Source organism: Onychostoma macrolepis, chromosome 16 (genome assembly GCF_012432095.1).
Source record: "Onychostoma macrolepis isolate SWU-2019 chromosome 16, ASM1243209v1, whole genome shotgun sequence".
In the NCBI taxonomy this organism is placed as follows: domain Eukaryota; kingdom Metazoa; phylum Chordata; class Actinopteri; order Cypriniformes; family Cyprinidae; genus Onychostoma; species Onychostoma macrolepis.
This window is the reverse complement of record NC_081170.1, coordinates 8,696,474-8,715,941: the sequence shown is the minus strand read 5'-3', so window position 1 is coordinate 8,715,941 and position 19,468 is coordinate 8,696,474. Positions and strand designations below refer to the sequence as shown.

General features: G+C 38.1%; 1 protein-coding gene across 3 annotated transcripts in view; it reads right to left on the bottom strand.

The window, feature by feature from the left end:
* Positions 1–783: 783 nt before the first annotated feature.
* si:dkey-22o22.2 (neural-cadherin) overlaps positions 784–19,468 on the bottom strand; it is a 120,349-nt gene continuing 101,664 nt past the window's right edge. The window contains exons 19-33 of one of the 3 annotated variants that reach the window (XR_009266505.1): positions 18,697–18,790; positions 16,474–16,658; positions 13,061–13,296; positions 11,911–12,188; positions 11,553–11,767; positions 9,912–10,039; positions 9,505–9,632; positions 9,043–9,166; positions 7,547–7,894; positions 7,165–7,429; positions 6,007–6,187; positions 5,676–5,929; positions 4,037–4,194; positions 2,933–3,537; positions 784–2,845 (exon numbers count right to left, since the gene is read on the bottom strand). Coding sequence is in view for 2 of the 3 variants with exons in the window: in XM_058747742.1 (XP_058603725.1) it covers positions 3,064–3,537; positions 4,037–4,194; positions 5,676–5,929; positions 6,007–6,187; positions 7,165–7,429; positions 7,547–7,894; positions 9,043–9,166; positions 9,505–9,632; positions 9,912–10,039; positions 11,553–11,767; positions 11,911–12,188; positions 13,061–13,296; positions 16,474–16,658; positions 18,697–18,790 (3,068 nt within the window). In the remaining variant the exon portion in view is untranslated. Of the gene's footprint in view, positions 3,538–4,036; positions 4,195–5,675; positions 5,930–6,006; positions 6,188–7,164; positions 7,430–7,546; positions 7,895–9,042; positions 9,167–9,504; positions 9,633–9,911; positions 10,040–11,552; positions 11,768–11,910; positions 12,189–13,060; positions 13,297–16,473; positions 16,659–18,696; positions 18,791–19,468 lie in introns of all 3 variants that reach the window. The other 2 variants (XM_058747742.1, XM_058747743.1) reach the window with 2 other exon arrangements.

Sequence of the window (19,468 nt, the reverse complement as noted above, 5' to 3'; positions counted from 1 at the left end):
CTACCCCTGAACTCCCACCCCCCTGCAAGAACCTCTGAGACAAAGACCTCACTTCAAACTACACATGCTTTTACTTTTAATGATGTGTCCCACATACCACTGCATTATGATGGCTTGGAGAACTTTCAGACTAATAAAACTATCTTTACTGTACTATAGTATAGTATATATTTAGTACATAGTAGATATAGTATGTTTGTGTGTAAATAAATACATTTAATAAGTAAAGCACAACCTAAGGTATCAGAAAGGTCACAAAGATAAACCAGAAATGTGTCAAAACTCATGACACTCACTGAAGTGATTTATGCAGCTCAAAAATTCAAAAAAAAAAAAAAAAATATATATAAAGATATGTGATAGATATTACTGTATTACCACAGAGACGAAAAGACAGCAAATTTCTTTATACTGACCTACACAGCTGCTAAAAATGTTTGGTGCAGAACAGAAGCGTGTCAAGAATAAAGAGGAAATTTAAAAGATAATTTATGTCTCTGAATAGCAACACTAACAGATCTAGGGTTCAGGAAATAGAATTCATGTAATAGAATGAGAGCAAACTTTACATGTTTCACATATCAGGTAGTTTAAAAAGACTGGAAAACTCATGGAAATTATGTATATGATAATAAAAAAGACCGAAATGAGCAGGAAAATAGAGATCACGAAGCAACTGCAAACAATAATTCTGAAAAAAAAACCAGCCTGCGATTACTGTAAATCACCGCTGGGTGGCAGTAAAACAACACCAAAGAAAATCAGTGACATTGAAGCGTGAAATATAGGATGAGGAAACATGACAATATAACCACGCTCTCACGGTTGCCCAAGGAAAACAGTTCATTTATTCAAATTCATATACAAAAAGGAAAATGTTAAGGCCCTAGAAAAAGTATTTCTGTATTTACATTATTTACATGGTTCAACGAGCAGCACAGGTCTGTGATGGGCTGAAAGTAACATTTCAAGTCAACTATAAGCCATTGTGACAATGACCTTATGCTCTTATTAGAAGGTTTACAAGCGGCATGGAGTGACATTGCCTGGACCTTTCCAGAAAAAGAGCAATGGCCATGTGTCTTCAACTCTATTTATGTTGCTGTATAGGTTTTGCTGAGCATTTATTAGAGGACTAACCTAACTGAAAAAAAAAACAATCTTATGGCTCATTGTTCTTACAAAAACGCAGCCTGCAAATTTGAGCAGACTAATATTCGTTTTCACAACAATAAAAATAGAACTATACAGATCCTTTGTAAGTATATTGCAATTTAAAATATCCTTAAGTCTTTTAATGATTGTATTTGCGCTGTGTCTGGCCACATTTGATCTTTTAAAACAGACTTTGACACAGTGGAGTTTCATCTTCGGCTACTCAAAACACAATACATTCATCTGGTGTTGTGAGACAGACGATAGTGTCGCCACGTTTCACCACCAGCATCAGAAATGATTGGCATCACACACTAAGAAAGAAAGAAAAAAACTACACAATGAATATTCATGGCATAATGCAGATTTATACCGCCACTGACCGAAAGTAATGTAACTTATGCTCTTTTTGCATGAGCGGATTTGTGATTCATTGGCACATCAGTCACCTATGAAGTCTGTCGGTGTCTTCATGACCCTCTTTTGGCAAATTTATGCTTCAGAGTTAAAATTCAGAAGTGGGCGTCCATTACCAGTGCAGCTGGGTCGATTAAAGCAAGAGTTTTGGTCAAGTGCAGATTTCTAAAACGTTACGCCCTGATCAGTAAACTGCTGGGAATAATGCTGCGCTCCATTCAGATGCGGATGTGGGAGCCATTTAATTTCAACCATGTTTTGTGGTCTGATTCTGAATGACATAAAATAACATAATGGCTCTGCTGGTGTATGATGATCCGGAGAAGATCATTTAGTGTTTTACACCTGTCACTGCAAACTGAACAGGTTTCATCAGTGTATAAATGTAGGAAATTTGTCTCATTGATGCAGTGAATGTTTATTGTTAACTGGGTATTAAACAAGCAGTGTTCCCAAACTTTCTGACAAATTTTTCTTTTCTGTGCAATTTCCATGACATGTCCATCAGTTTTCAAGTAATTTATGATGACTTCAATAATTTAATTTAATTATTACTTTTTTAAATGGTTCTTTTTTTTAGAGATTGTATAGAATTCAATGAATGAAATATTTTCTATCCTAAGAAATACTTAAATATTTTATTTTATTTATTTTAATTTAATTTATTTTAGGTTTTCCAGTACCATGGTTTCCCTGTTTAAGTTAAAGTATGGGGTCAGTAAGATTTATTTTAATTTTTTATCTTTTTGTTATTATTTTTTAAGAAATGAATACTTTTATTCAGCAATAATACATTAAATTGATCAAAATGACAGTAAAGTCTCATTACATTTTTCAAAAGCTTTTCTTTTTAACTTTCTTTTCATCAAAAAATCCTAGAAATTCAGCTTTGCCATCAAAGGAATAAATTACATATTTTTTTAAAAAATGCATTAAAATATAAAAAGGTTATTTTAAAAAGTAATAATACTTCACAATATAAATTTTTACTGTATTTTTTAAACAACAACAACCAAAAAATCGTACCGATCCCAGACTTTTGAACGGCAGTGTGAATTCACATTTTGGCAAAATCAAAGTTCCGTGCAAGCTTCTAAGATGAAAATCTTACATTAAAGTGGCATTCTAATGCACATTTCCAGAAAGCAAGCTGGATTTCCAAGTGAAATGAAACGCAGCATTAGTCACGTGTGTTCACTAAAACGCACCTCAGTTGTGACACGCTGGATGTGTTCATCATGGTGAAGTCCTGATGATTCGCTGGCTTTGTTCCCTATCAGAGCAAAAATAAATACAGTACATTTAATATTTCACTCAATAAATAAAACAAATCAGTCCTCTAACCTCAGCTGCTCCTCACCCTTAAAGCTGTGTATCACAAATCAACAGAAACCGTTTCTTAGGACACGTTTTTGTAGCGTTCAAACTGGAACCCTATAAAGGCTATAAAACACTAACACGAAAACAAACGCTGGGCTTGAAGTTGTCCGGTTATTGTTGTTGTTCCTGGCTTTGGCTTTGCACCGTGTCCATGTAGGGGATGGCCAGCTCCGGTCGGCGATAAAGCTCACTGAGGCCTTCGAACTTGGAGCCCCAGCGCCGCAGGGAGTCATAGCTGAAGGCCTCCTCTGAAATGGCCGATCCCAGAGAGCTGAGGCTGCCCGCGCTGGAGCCCATTCCCTCGATGCAGTACACGTGGTAGGTGTCCATGGGGAACGCCAGGCTGTCGTTGTCGGCCTCCCAGATGATTCGCGACACGTAGCTCTTGAAGTCCATGGAGCAGTGACCGCCGCAGCTGGCGTTGTGGTGGTAGGGAAGGGTGGCTCCATTGGTGATGTTTCCGCAGGGATGGACCTCCTCCTGAGAGCCCTGGGACGACTTGATGAGTGGGGCGGTGGTGCAGGAGGAGGACTGGGACAAGCTGGAACACAGCGGCCTCTTCAGCTCGGTGATGTCATAGGCGTTCTGGTGGACACATAGGCTACAGTTTAAATTCTGGGGAAGTGTTATAGAATCTATAGATGAAAAAAAATGCTTGAACATTGGTGGGGACATAAGAGAACCACAGAGAACCTTAACTTCTTAGGTTATATCAATGGTATGAAGTTTCAGATGCGTCCAAAAAAACATATACATATATACATATAGTTTGATCAAAATTATTGCTAGGGACAGTTTGGTAGTCGATGGATATTGGTAGGGACATGTCCCTAGTGTCCCCCCTTAATTCTACGCCCCTGCATGTGACAATATAGCATAGACTGCATGCTAGTATTCCATTCTGAGCATAGCTGTGCTCTTGTGTAAATCATGTTGTGCAAATTGAAATTCTAAAGTGCTGAAAGCTGCCACCTAGAGGAGGATGGCATGGCAGTGTAACTGCTGATGGAGGTCATTCCCCTGACCTGAGTCTTACTGAAAGTAAATCAATATCTCCCCCGGCTGCCCTGTGTTAATGGAATACCTGGTCCTGCTCTCCTCCTCCCTCCTCGTTGTAGTTGAGGATGTTCTCCCGGATGTCCTCCCAGCTCTCGTGCTCCGCTGGGATGTGGTAAACACCTCGCTTGCGGAACTTATTCCGGCTGCCCTTCTGATTCCATACGGTCACTGCCACGAGCACGGCTGCAGAGGACAGAGAGAGAGATTAATACAAGAATGATATGAAATCAGTTATAAAAAGTATATTTTTGTTGGTGGAAGTGTGGATGCTTGATAAGGTAAATCATGGTAAATACTTTGCAACACATTTTACTTCCATACTGTGACATGCAGTGGTCCTAAAGAAGTTGAAAATGCTTCTATTTTGCTTATTCTATTTTTATTTTTACTGTTCAACTCTTCAAAAAGTTTGGGGTCAATAAGTTTTTTTAAAATAAATTAATACTTTTATTCAGCAAGGATACACTAAATTGAAACAGTAAAGACAATTGTAATGTTATATTTTAAATAAATGCTGTTCTTTTAAACTCTTGAGGAATTCTATTCATCAAAGTATCCTGGAAAAAACAAAACATGATTTGCACAAAATTATTAAGCAGCACAACTGTTTCCAAAATTGACAAGAAATGTTTCTTGATCAGAAAATCTGCATATTAGTATGTTTTCTAAAGGATCATGTGACACTGAAGACTGGAGTAATGATGCTGAAAATTCAGCTTTGCATCACAGGAATAAATTACATTTTAAAATATATGAAAATAGAAAACCGTTATTTTAAATGTTACTGTTTTTACTGTATTTTTGGATCAAATAAATGCAGACAGAGTGTAATTCAATAAAATATAAAAAAATATTTTAAATTCACAATTGATATATTAACAAATTATTATATTTACCAATAATATAAATTAATTACGAAATTATATTATTTACAGGTTTAAATAAGATTTTGGATCCCACGTTTATGATTCAGAGATGTAGAAAAATCTTATATTTTGATGAAAGTTTACAAAGATTTTTTGTTTTTGGAATAACATGCACAATCTGTAAATCATCCACAAAAAAAGTTACAGTAAACAGGGTCAATTTTTGATTTTATTTTGACTTTCAAGTGCAAAAGTCTTATTGCAGGCTGCAGCTTTCACCAGCTCATGCAATCCTGCCAGTTCATGGATGGTAAGACTCCTCTTTTCAATTAAAGACAGATCAATCCAAAAATAACCCATCGTTTTCTGCCAAATTTCTCTGAAGGCCATAAGCCCAACCAATCCCATCATCTGGCAGCACGTTTCTCATTTTTGCTTCAGTTGATGAGTGATTTCTTCCTGCCTGCATGCAGTAATGCTTTAAAAAGGATTTGTGTGTCTGCTTGTGATGTGGCTGACGGAGTGTCAGAGCTGGCAGAGAGGCCTGGAGGGCACTGCCAGCCTGTCACGTCGTTGTTGTACCTGTCACACCTGAGAAACACACACACAAACACACACACATACACACACTGGCCCATCTCATCATTCTTACCTCTGTGTGTTGGCTCTGTATTGACAGTTTTCTCAATCTCTCAATAGTAAACTCAAAACGAGAGGGTCTCATCATGGTTCCACACTGATAACAGAGACATTATAACGCTTTTCATGAAAAGCGTTCCATGATATTGTGATAGTTACCGAAAAATACGAGCAGACACATGCTGATGGCTAGGATGGAGCTCGGGCTGAGCGCGGCGAGACGGAGAGATTTGACCTGGCCGATCTCACACCACTGGCCCCTGAAGCCCTCTGGACAGCGGCACTGGTAGTTCTTGGTGGAGTGAGCCAAACAGGTGCCACCGTTACGACACGTGGTGGGGCCGCAGGGGGACGGGGCACAATGCAAAAGACCTGTGACCTCATCCACCACTGCAACCTGATTGGCTGGACACCTGGAGTGAGAGAGTGGACGTTGAGACACAGGATGAAACTTTTGACAATGGGCAACCGTGTGGGAGAGAGTGTTCACCTGCACTCATGTTTCCTCCACAGGTCGACGCAGTACAGTGGACTCAGGCAGGGTTTGGCACTGCAGGCGTCAGAGTGGCAGCCGGGCACGACTCCTCGGCGCTCCAGCACAGTACTGAACTCTGTGCCCTGACTATCCAGCGGCAGAGAGTGACCGTTCAGTCTTACATCCCGCATACAGCCTGTATGGTAAAAAAAAAAAAAAAAAAACATGGTGAAAATGCAATATTTCGTTTTTGTTACTGTGACTTTTATTTGCAATATATAACGTGTTCTTGGACTTTATAATGACTGTAATTTTGATCATCTGGTTTATTTTGCAATAATGACCACCTGACTATGCACAATCTCACTCACTACAGTTACTTACTAAATAAATCAATAAATGGACATTTAAAATATTGTAAATATTTATTAAAAAATATATTAAAACATTACATTTCATACTACTGTTCAAAAATTTGGGGTCAATAAGAATTTTTCATGTTTTTAAATGCTCAGCAAGGTTGCATTTATTTCAGCAAAATTATAGTAAAACAGTAATATTTTGAACTATTATTCTAATTATTATTAGAATTATTATTAACTATTATTCTGAACTATTATATAATATATTTTAAAATATAATTTATTCCTGTGATGACAAAGCTGAATTGTCAGCAGCCATTACTCTTTTATAACTTTATTATCAATGTTGAAAACAGCTGCATTGCTTAATATTTTTGTGGAAACTGAGATTTTTTGAGGATTTTTGGAAGAAAAAATCTTTCATAACATTATAATTGTATTTACAATCAAATGATCGTGTCCTTGCAAAAATAAAATAAAATAAATCAAATCTTACCCACCTCATCCTTTTGAAAGTTGGGGTATATTACAATAATATTCATGAAACATAATATTATACATTGCACATTGCAGGTGATTGTTTGACAAAGTCAATTATACAGTCTAGATGTAATTACACAAACATATTTGACCTCAAAATGCTGAGACTAACCAATCAGAATCAAGCATTCCAGAGAGTTGTGTAACTAAGTTAAATATTAAGCTTTAATCTTCAAAAGCGTGAATAATAAAAACAGAATTAGAAAACAAATTCACTCTTATCAGGAGTTCAACAAAGCAAAACAGACAAACTCATTGATTTGAATCCCACCTTGAAAGTCCCCCTGTGTGTTTGGAGTGGCGCTGTTTCCCAGAAACACACTGGAGGGGTGAACTACTATTTCCTTCTTCTGACCCAGGACCCCCGTGATCTCTCGCGAACCCCCACCCTGCTCCAGTCGCAGGGTGAAGATGTTGTCATGGCGGTGAAGGCTGACAAAGACCCACTGGCCGAGGTTCACACGATGACCTGTTAGCTTCAGAGAGTGAGCGCCGTCCCCAAGGTTAGCACGGACAGTGAGGTACCCATCTACTATCTGAGAGACAAGAAAATGGCACAGCATTACAGCTTTAAAACATTTTCAGATTTATTTGGACACTTGAATTTGAATGCTTTTGAATCAGATGGTATTGCAATCATGCGTATCACTCACTTCCAGAATAATGAACTCGTTGGCGTCACGTGAGGCCATGCTGAGCAGGCTGCCCATGGAGGAGCGGGTTCTCAGTAGGAAGTGAGCTTGGGTTTTGCGAGGACTTCCTCCACCTCTCAGCTGGTACCTCAGCACACTGTCTTTCTCAAACGACCACTCAGGAAGGGCTTTGTCACACTTGTGTCCACTATATCCAGGATGGCAATCACAACTGAAGGAGCCCCATTCCCCCAGACATTTCCCATGGACCCCACAGGAGGGTCCTCCAGCGGTCAGACACACACCATCTGTTAGGGCACATCCCGGGGTGCTGTTCTCACTCTCTGCTGCGCTGCCGAGGTCGTACACCTGACAGAAAACAGACACACACAGAGAAAGGCCTGATTCAGCACAATCCTGAACATCATTGATCCGTATCGACTGTCAGAAAGTGGCTCAGGTAAACCTCTGTTCCGTCCAAACAAAAGATCGTAGATTGGAACACATTCAGTCGGAATGTGACAGATTCATTCAGAAATGTGAGTATAATTCATTTCTGCATTCATATGTAAAGATATGAATTTTAGTGGTTTTACGAATGATTTTCAGCAGAATTCATTTTGTTTATGTTTAAGAATAAGGCCCATTGTCAATAAACTAGAAAGCATAATCTTCTCTGGTCACACCTTATTTTAAGGTCCAATTCTCGCCATTAACAAACCATTAACTACGAATTTTGCCTCAAAATAATAGTTAATAATGTAGTTGTTAAGTTTAGGTATTGGGTAGGATTAGGGATGTAGAATATGGTCATGCAGAATATGTGCTTTATACAATAAGCACTAATAAACAGCCAATATATTGGCATGCTAATAAGCAACTAGTTATTAATGAGAATTGGTCCCAATAGTGTTACCTGTTCTCTTAATAATGCAATCATATTTAAAATAGAAACAACATGTATGTATTTACAAATAATCCATCCAAATAGAATTAGTGCTTACCAAATCCACTGAAAATAGCATACTGAAAATATTAAGCCAAACAGTTTTTGGAGTGTGCGTTTGTGTATGTATTTTTTGGCAATATTTCCCACAACCTCTTGCACAATGAAAGAAGAGGAGTCTGTAATAATTAATATTCAACTTTTTCAGTTGGGAAAAATGCAGAAAAATGCATTGCTACCACAGAATTTAAGCAGGCAAGTAATGTTAAATAGTAATGTATTTTGAGGTAATGATTAAAGGCAAATGCAAACATTGCATAACGAGAAGTTATGATTTAATTTTATGATGTGGGACACACTTAAAAGTATCAGCTTTTCCCATTATCAGTGAAGTAAATACTTCCAGCACTTAGTACAAGTATTTAAGAATAGTCTTATTTAACGTGCTTTGTTAAGTTATATTTTACTTCCGCCAAGACTCCCTCCAGAAAGCTATACTATACAGAACAGACTTAAAAAGTTCAAAACAAAGTAGCACCTAGATGAATAAACAGATTTACACTGGTTTTACCTGACTGTCCACCACCAGGTTCCTCATGCATCCCACAAATCCTTTGTAATGGGGGTGTGACCTACGGAGTGAGTGTGTCTCTTTAACCCCACCCAGCTGGAGAGGCTGGTAGACATCCAAAAACCTGAAGAGAAATGAGCATATGTGGCATTTAGTTTACATCACAGCCAGGAACCATGATTTACTACTTGCTATTGCTAGTCAAAGGCAGGAGGTATTCTAGAGAGCACTTATAAGACAAATATTTGTATATGCCTGAGTGAAAGATAAGTTAACAGCATTTTGGTGTGTTGTCCTGGAAAAGAAAGACACTAGCATATAGATGGGCTTAAGGTATGAGGCCACGAAAATTTTTTAATAAACTTGGCATTTTATAAAATTGGGAATCCTGGACAGCATGCAAATGGTCTAAGTGGATCTTTTCAGCAGGGTATTTCTCTAAATACAAAAATCTAATTTGACCTTTCACTGCCTGGCGTCTCTCCGGAGGCCTTGCACACCGACTGATCAGTCTCAAACATCTCAGCTCCCAAGCCTTCCACCTCATTCACCATAGCACCAGAGCAGTGGTCCAGAATCATCTGCACAGTCTACACAAAAACACACACACAATGATTTAACTTCAAGGCATCTGAGTGCACAAGAGGTCACGTTTCATAATGGAATATTTTAGACCCAAATCCCAAAGGCGATAAAGCTCACAATCTGCTTTACCCGGTGTGAACCTCAAAGCTATGTGATGATCTGGACTCTCTGACAGCTTCATGTTTCAAGAACATTATAAAATCAAACAAAAATTCCTCTGGGAATGGCAAATGCCCAGTGTCTCATCCTGGTCACATGCCTTTCATTTCAATCTACGCTTGTACCTTGCCATCGCTGATGATGTCCAGGTGATGCCAGCGGCGGTCCGTGACAGTGGCTCTCGTGGGCAGCTGCAGTGTTAGGGTCCCCGAACCGTGATTGACACTCAGCACAGGAACTCCATTTTTCAGCTCTAATGAAAGAAACACAATCATGGAATTTCATTAGAAGACACACAGAATATTAATATGAGTGCCAAGAGGTACGCTGTACCATTCAAAAATTTTGGGTTGGTAAAAGTTTCTAATGTTTTTAAAAGAAGTCTCTTATGCTCACCAAGGCTGCATTTATTTGATAAAGATACATTAGAACGAGTAATATTGGGAAATATTATTACAATTAATATGTTTTAATATGCCATTTATTCTCATAATGGCAAAGCTGAATTCTCAGTAGCCATTACTCTAGTCTTCAGTGTCACATGATCCATCAGAAACAATTCTAATTTGCAGATTTGGTGCTCAAAGAAACATTTTTTATTATTAACAATGCTGAAAACATTTGTGCTGCATAATATTTTTGTGGAAACTGTGAATTAATATGAAAAAAGGCAGTTCTGGGCTTGAAGACTTTTGTAACTTGTCTTTTTGTGCTACGAAAATGAATAACACCTCAAAATCAGACCAGTTTTGTCCAGAGGATGATAAAATGTCGAAACAATCACATAGATTTAGTGCCACTAGTACACTTCACCTTTAACAAGTTCTCAAACTCATCATAGGAAAGCATATGACACCAGTGCTGCAAACACATGTGACATGAAAGTCTAATGCTGTTTTATGCCCCCTAAGATTGGTTTTGACCCCAGCAGTAAAAAATGCTTATTCGTAATCAATTTGTGGTCAGTTTGAAATTGCTGTCACTGCAGTGGAGGGTTTTGGCCCCAGTTCAATAAAAACATGTACCAAACTGATGATGTAAGCTTATGCAAGGCCACGGGAGGGTCGTTTCCTGAAATCATACGACCAGTTGCACAATACAGTATTGGACAGGTGGCGCAGAATCTGAATATGTGACCTTCACCGGTGACTTGGGGTCAAGATCAATGCTGACCCAAAACCCATTCACACCACTGCTGACCACACACATTTACAAACATCTATAATTAATGGCTCACTTTAGATTGTGTTTGTTGCCATTAATCGATTTTAGTAACACAATTAATTGGTAGAGGAAATTAATGTCATGCAGTGTAAGAGGAGAATCTTAAATTATGATGGCACTACGACAGATGTTTTCTCCATTATTGAGATTGTTTTTAAAGGCTTTGTTCAGGTTTTTTTACCCCCAGGTTAATAGTAAAGGTTTACATATGTGGTTTCAGTCCAAACAGATTTCAACTAATTTTTTTCCCATCATTCAGAATGTGGTGCATATGGTATTGTTAACTAATATTAAATGAACTTAAAATGAGAAATGTTCCCATAGAAACTAGTTGAAATAATTTTAAGTACTAAAATTAAGTACTGAAATTTACTAAAACTAAAAGTAATCTAAAAATAAATATGACTTGAAATAAAAATACATCTATTTATTAATATAAATAAATAAATGATAAAAATGACAAAAGCACAGAACAAAATTACTAAAACTATGCACTATGCAAATAAACAGTGAAATGCGACAATTATGCATACAATACATACCCAGTGCAATGAAGTCCTCTTTTTCTCCAGGCTGAGGTGTTCCCATTGGGCCATTGTAGAACAGCAGGCCATTGCCTGCTTCTGTGATGAACTCCAGAGAGATGTGGCTCTGGAAGCAAGGCCTTATGGGAGGGAACCAAGCATAACCATTCCCAAGGAAACTGTGCTTGGTTTGCTGGCATTCTGGTCCATCAAACATAGGGGGACATTTACACCTGCAACAGAGCGGTTGATCAGCCAATGCTTCCCCAAAAGTGAACAACATTTATTCTATTATATAGAAAAACAAGCAATTATTAACAAGACTGACGAGAGACACTCTTGCTAACAAGAGTGCAAGAACGCTAGTCTGTTTTACCTGTAGCCTAGTTCACTATCCACACAGGTGCCTCCGTTCAGGCAAGGGTTGTACGAGTATGAAGAGCAGTGCAGGTGAACGCCCTCTCGAGCGAGGCAGCCACACTGAGCGCTTGCTTTGGCTGAGACAGACACCAAAGAGACATTCCCGTTGTTCAGTGTTTTAGGGGTGTCACTGAATGTCACCTTGCTAGAGCAGCCACCTGTCTGACCACAGGCTGCATAGGTGCACTCGTCCACCCCGACCTGTAGAATGGTCACACCCAGAGCAGACTCCAACTGAAAGAGAACAACAAATCCTATTTAATTATTTGTTGAATTAATGTTACTTCCACAACTTTCCTTTTTTTTACTATATTTGTTGATAAAATTATTAAAAAATTATTTTATTAAAATGATTTTTTTTGTACACATAAGCAAAACTGCACAACATACTGAAACAGTTGGTCACCCAACATAAATAAAAGAACACCTTATTCATTCTACTGAATAAAATGATATGAAATAAAGGTCATGCAGGTTTGGAACGACAAGAGCATAAGTTTGGATGACTACATTTTCATTTTTGTTGAACTATTTCTTTAGCATAATTTTTTTATCCAAATACATTATTATCCAAAACAATTTACAAGAGGAACAATGCAACACAATTGATTCACCATAATCATTTCTGCACGTGTTGTTAGTATGAGTGTGTTTGTTTGTTCTGGACTCAAGGGCAGTCCATCACATCTCTCAGCAGCGGCTCTAAAAATGTCAGAGCAGCTTCCTGTGTAGTGCATCAACATCATCTCGGTGAGAGCATTAGCACCACGCTGGGCTGTGAAGAGCGCCCACTCTACACCTGATTTATAGACTGGTGGATGCTGCACAGGGAGCAACATGTTCTTTCTATCCATTCCTCCCTCACTCCCTTTCAGAAATCCTGCTTGCCTCCCCGGCCCAGCCCACATCAGCCCACCATCTCATACCTTACATGGAAATGAAATATTCATTGACCCGTTGCAAAGTGTGTCTCTTTTTTAGCTGCAGGTGTGAGATGCATGTAAATGTGAACGGTCTCATAGACTCCATGTCTGTGCCTATGTGAGAAACACAGGAGACATGGTTTGGTGTGAAAGTGTGAGTTTTTGTGCACTTGTCTTTGTCACCTTAGCTTTGTGCATTGCCACGTAGCCGTGGAGTTTCTCGGGCTTGTAGTATGGCGAGCCATGGGCGGCAAACCACACGCTGAGGTGATGCTGAGCTGGCTGGCTGCCACTAGCCAGGCTGAAGACATCAACATTCTCCATATCAGTCTGGAAGAGGTCGGACAAGAGGCGGCGGAGACGCATGTATCGGCTCTCCTCATTCGTTGATATTCGGAAAAATTCATTTGCAGTCAGGTCTGTGCATAGCAAACACACAAACAAAGAACTAGATATCAAAGTAAAACCCAAGCATATTTATTAATATGGTCACATCTGTTTAACAACTTAAAATGTTCCTTGTTCCAAAATGTAGGTTTTTTTTAGCCATATGATTTACACCATCTCTCTGACCCTATTTTGTAGGACTTTTTTCATGCTGTCCCTTCTATGCTAAGACTTCTATGCAAATGTGAAATGAGTAAGAGCACTTACTTACGGTGGCCGGGAAGTGCAAAACAACATTACAAAGTGTGAAACACTTTTATGAAGCTCGAGACAAATTTACATTTTGGAAAACATTTTTACCTATCATAAAACACAATTACATGGGGAAAACACTTTTACCAAGGACGAAACAAATTTACATTTTAGAAAACAAATTAACAAGACGCAAAACACTTTTACCAGTTCCGAAACAAATTTATAATGACAGATTCTTCACGGAAAGGGAATGTACCACACACCGGAAGTGACGTGGTGAAAGGTGTTGTTGTTGGTGAGCGCGGTAAATTCGTGTTGTGGTTGTGGAGTAAATGCCGTAAATAAAGTTTATGGTGACCGAACATGGATTGTGGATGAGGGATGTTTTGCCCGTTTTGTGGCAAACACATGAGCAGCTGAACACTGTCCGGCTGTCGAGACGTCCCCTGTGTTTCCGTCTGGTCCGCGTCCTTTAGAAACTCCAAACACCTACCACACGTAAAGCAAAACCGCGTTAAGCTGCTCATGTGTTTGCCACAAAACGGGCAAAACATCCCTCGGCCGCAGTCCATGTTCGGTCACCATAAACTTTATTTACGCCATTTACACCACAACACCACCTTTCACCCACAGTTGCCAACTCTCGCGAGACAAATAAGCAACCGCAGCTTCAAAAACAAGCCCAAAACAAGCCCAATATATATATATTTTTGGATGATTTATTATCAATTATTACCAATAAACGAGTCTGCAACATATTAAACTGAAACCACTCTTTTATCTGAAAAGCAAAAACAGAAGCTATTTTATAAAAATGAGCAAACTGCAACAAAAGTGGGATCAAAACTCGTCTCTAATCACCTGTGAGCAGAATAGGATTGGAGAGATGGAAAAGGAGAAAAACACAAGAGCTTCAAAGGGGAGCTGTAATAGCCACATATTTATAGCCTAAAATATATAGGGGTCATTCTATGGAAATGTCCATTTTTCTTTCCCGAAATATTACACATGAAAAACACTTGGTTACAATTTATATATATATATATATATATATATATATTTTTTTTTATTTTTTATTTATTTTTTTTTTTTAATGAAATAATGTGTTATTTGAACAATTACACCTTCTTGAGCCATCAATGTGGCAATATTTGTTTTTAATTAATTATAAAGAATTCCAAGCACCACAAAACTGCTCGTCCCCACAGAGGGAAAGTGCTTTATTTTGAGGTCAAAAACAGGTTTTTCTTCCATTCAAAATAAAATAACTATCAAATAAATGACATAAACGAAATGCCACATAAATATTATAGAAAAAAATATAAAGTATTATATTAAATAATAATATATTATATTTAAAAATAAAATATTATTAAAAATAGAATAAAAAAGATTTAAAAAATCATTAAGCTGTCATTTATGTGTATTCATGAAGTAAAAAGGTAATCTATTAATGTGGTCTAAGTTTAAATGTTAAAACAAGAAATACATTTTAAGACATCTTGCCATACCAGGCTATTAGAACCAAATGTATTTACTCAGTATTAGGATATGACTACTTGTTTTTGTTTTTTTTATTACATCCCGACGCCCGTGATAATTAATACATTATAAAAGCATTGTAAAAAATAGGCTAAAAGAAAGTCATCCCACTCCTCTACGTCTACTTCTATCATTGCTTGGATTACAGCGTCACGCGTCTTCTTTTTGAATGTGATTTTTCTCTAATGATGGAGCGGAACATATGGCAAATTACGCTGCAGCACTTATATTATTGCACTGGTTGGTTATTAACTGCGAGCAGACAAAGTGTCAATCAATGCATTGGAGAATACGGCGAACATAAATAAAAAAACGAAGTTGCTTGTCAGATTTCCCTAACAAGCAACCATATTTTTTAAATAAGCCTAAAAAACTGCAACCCGCGACCAGGGATTTTTTCCCGCAACTTTACAAAAAAAGAAGCCCAAAGTTGCGGACTTGGCAACTGTGCTTTCACCGCGTCACTTCCGGTGTGTGGTACATTCCCTTTCCGTGAAGAATCTGTCATTGTAAATTTGTTTCGGGACTGGTAAAAGTGTTTTGCGTCTTGTTAATTTGTTTTCTAAAATGTAAATTTGTTTCGTCCTTGGTAAAAGTGTTTTCCCCATGTAATTGTGTTTTATGATAGGTAAAAATGTTTTCCAAAATGTAAATTTGTCTCGAGCTTCGTAAAAGTGTTTCACACTTTGTAATGTTGTTTTGCACTTCCCGGCCACTGTACTTACTGTCAGGCTGCAGATTGCATTATGCTCAATCATCAATATCAGCTTGCATTACATGTGACAGATTTACATGTGATGCACAAACTTTTAAGGTCAAACAAAATGATTGGGAATAAATATCAGCAATTTTTTCCAATGGGATACAGGGATGCAAATGCTAAGCATTCAGGTTTCTAATTTTAGATATTCAATGATTTTAGAAGATGATAAAATTACTGATTCCACCATTTGGTAATAATATAGCATAATTTATTTTTAAGATTGATTTTTTTGGTGTTTTGCCTTTATTTAGATAGGACAGTGTAATGACAAGAAGCGAAGTGGGAGAGAGAGAGGGGGGCGTGATCGGGAAATGTCCACGTGCTGGGATTCAAACTCGGGACGCCCATAGTGCAAGGGCGCTGTATGTCGGCACGCTGCCCACAAGGCTACTGAAGCCAACATAAGCCATTTATTTTTTAAAAATTGTTTTTTAAAAAGTACAAAAATTAAAGGAAGTTGTTATACCCAGTCAATACGTTTTATTTCAATGAAATAAGCATTTTTGGGAAAAAGAAAATCCTGTCACACAATGGTTAAATATAACACTGTGTTATGTTCAAGTTTAAGAATTAATAGATTAATAAATCAAAACAATAATGAGCTTTTCTATATTAAGATTTTAGTTTTTTGAAAGAAAATGTCACTCACTGGCCAGTCTGATGGACCCAGCATTCCTCAGCGCCTCCTCCTCCAGCTCCATCACCGTGACCTCGGCCGATGAGGTGACATCAGGCCAGCTCTTATCTGCCACCCTCACCTGCAGGCTGTAAAATCCAGCTGGTGTTCCCTCTCGGATGCTCAGCTGACCGGTATTTTGGTTCAGGCTGAACTGCCTGTGTGGGTTCATGTTCAATGGGGTAAAAGGATGAGAATTAATGCATGGTTCAAGATTCAACTTGTGTATTTATGATCATCTCAATTCTCCACCTTAAATATTTTTACTTAAATATAATATACAATAAGGATTAAAAAATAAATGATGTTTAGGAGAATGTGTGGAATAGTATTTGGAATATAGTGTACAAAGCATTTGGATGGAAGCCTTTTATAATACTTTGATGTTGCTTTTTTGTTTTTGTTGGAGTTCAACAGCATCTGTACTCCTTCACTTTTTATTCTTAGACAAAGAGCAATGTCAACATTCTGTCTGTGTTTGACGGAAGAAAGAAAACCATATGGGTTTGGACCAGCATGAGGGTGACAAAACTGAGTCAGATTCTCCATTTTTTTGGTGAACTATCCCTTTAAACTTTTACAAACAGCAACTGGAGATTCATTCCAAGGTTCATTCCTGGATCATCACACATGAGAGAGCAGCACTGATGCTGTAAGATGACTCAAGCTGTATTATTAATGGCAGTGTATATATCAGTGAAAGCACTTATGTCAACTCCTGTCTCCGTCTCCAGATGTGATGACCAGGACAGGGACACTTCTGCTGTTCTGGATAAGAGATTCCAGGAACAGCTGGGCTGCACCAATCTCTCTTTCACTCTCTCTCTTTTGTATGGATACACTCCTCTGTCTAGGTCACAGCTGTATTATCTCTCTGCATTTTTCTTGCTTTTAAGTATAAACTATCACTAAATTGTTTTAGATTTATGCTTAAAAATAGAAAATTACACTACATAACATTTGGGGTGAGTATGATTTTTTAAAAGGAATTAATTAGCAAGGATGCGTTCAGTTAATCAGCTGTCACAGTAAAGACTTTTTTGTTATACATAAAAATCTATTTCAAATAAATGCTGTTCTTTTGAACTTATACTGAGAATACTGAGAAGCACAAAGGCTTCCCTGACCGTATCCACTATCCTGAATTTGCATTTTCTCACATAAATTAACGCACATAGTAATGCAAGAGTTGGTACTTGACAGCTTGGAGGAAGGGTTTATGGTCATTTTTTGGAATGTTTTGCACAAGCTGAAAAAATAATTGGAAAATAAGACTCGCAATGTCATTGGCTGTTGCTCATGTCTCTCTTGGAACCAGATTTCAAAATTTATTGTGGCATCTGTGATTACAGACTAGTGTGAGTGACGAGCTTCTGTCTTGTAGCATGAGCTAAAAGGACCAGGACACAAAATGAAATTGACACGTCTATTAAAGCAACACTCGTTTATGGCTCTTAATATGGTGTTTGCTATGAAGCTATGTTTGGCCCTGTAACTTCAAACATTGTGCAAGGTCGCTAAACTCACAGTAGTCACACTGCTCAAATTAAATTCAATCATGTTCATATAACAGGAATAGAGTTCCACCTCGATGGTAACCTTCAGCTCCGGTGCCAAATTAGGTACTTAACTGTCAAGTAAGCAAATGAAAAACTGCTTGGATCGAAGCTACGCTCTCGGTGCCAAGAGATGTGTCACACTAGCTAGCATCAAACTGCTAATGTATTAATGTGTTAATTATCCAAATTAATGAGAGCAGATCCTCCACAACACACCGTCGGGCACAGCTTTGGATGGAACTTGAAATAGACTGTGATTGAACTCAAGACTAAACTGATTGAGTTGGCATTGCTTGCTGGAGTGTTAGCATAATCGCTTTGCTTAAAGGTGCCATTGCTGGCATGAGCCACAGAGTCTGGTTTGGACAAAGACCATCACTTAGATGCAGCTCATTAGAGAGAACCTCTAGCCAACGTAATCTTTCTTATCAGTTAGGAGAGAACCCGTGTATCACTTCAGAGTGAATTTTGAAATTAAAAAGGCGAGTGACAAGCAAGATGTCAGTCAGCTAATATGCCGTGCTCTGCACGCTCTCCTCCTTTATCTTCCCCTCACTTTTGTTCTTTTTTTCTTCTCTTGTAAGTGTCACTTGACACAGTAGAGTTTGAATCAAACTTCAATAGAAGATCAAAGCACCTGGGGGGTTTGCCTTCGAACTTGTAAACCTTCTCGCTCCAATCATCAAGGTCAGGGGATTGAACCTGTCCAAGCACCGTCGTAGGGAGTGTACCTGGGGAAAATACATAATGAGGTTAGAGAAAAGCTACCTCCATCCAGGCTGTGCAATACCTGGGGCGATGCGCGTGTGTGGGTGGGCGGAGGAGACATATCTTTAAAAAGATAAGCAAAACGCAGAGCATTTCATTGGCACATATGGACCCACTTAAACAGCACAGTGGGGGGGATGCAATGCTATTAGCATGCAGCATTGCCATTTCTCCAAAAGGCAAAACGAAATGCTGTAATCCTGTTAGTCATGAAATCAACATCCTTTAAAATGGCTCCTGTTTATGTGCCTCTTAAACCTGGGATTTAAGTAAATTGTTAGCATCATGCCATGTTTGAGCTACATGACGAATTCTTATTAGAAGGCTAATGCATTTCCATCAGAGAAAAGAGAAAAATGCTAAAAATATATCAAATAATACTATATTTCTTTCCTAAAATGTGATACAGTATATTAAGAAGGCTTAAAAAACATAGTGTTTTGGGAATGCATCATGGCAGTACCAAAGTTTTTCTTACATATTTACCATGAAATATATTTAAGTACCTTAAAGTAATGCCATATTACTTTGGAAGTGAAGCATGGCACTACCATGGTATTCTGGACATGTAGCAATGGCAATACCATCGGTTTTTACACATTTACCATGGCAGTACCATGGTATATTTTGAAGTACTTTTG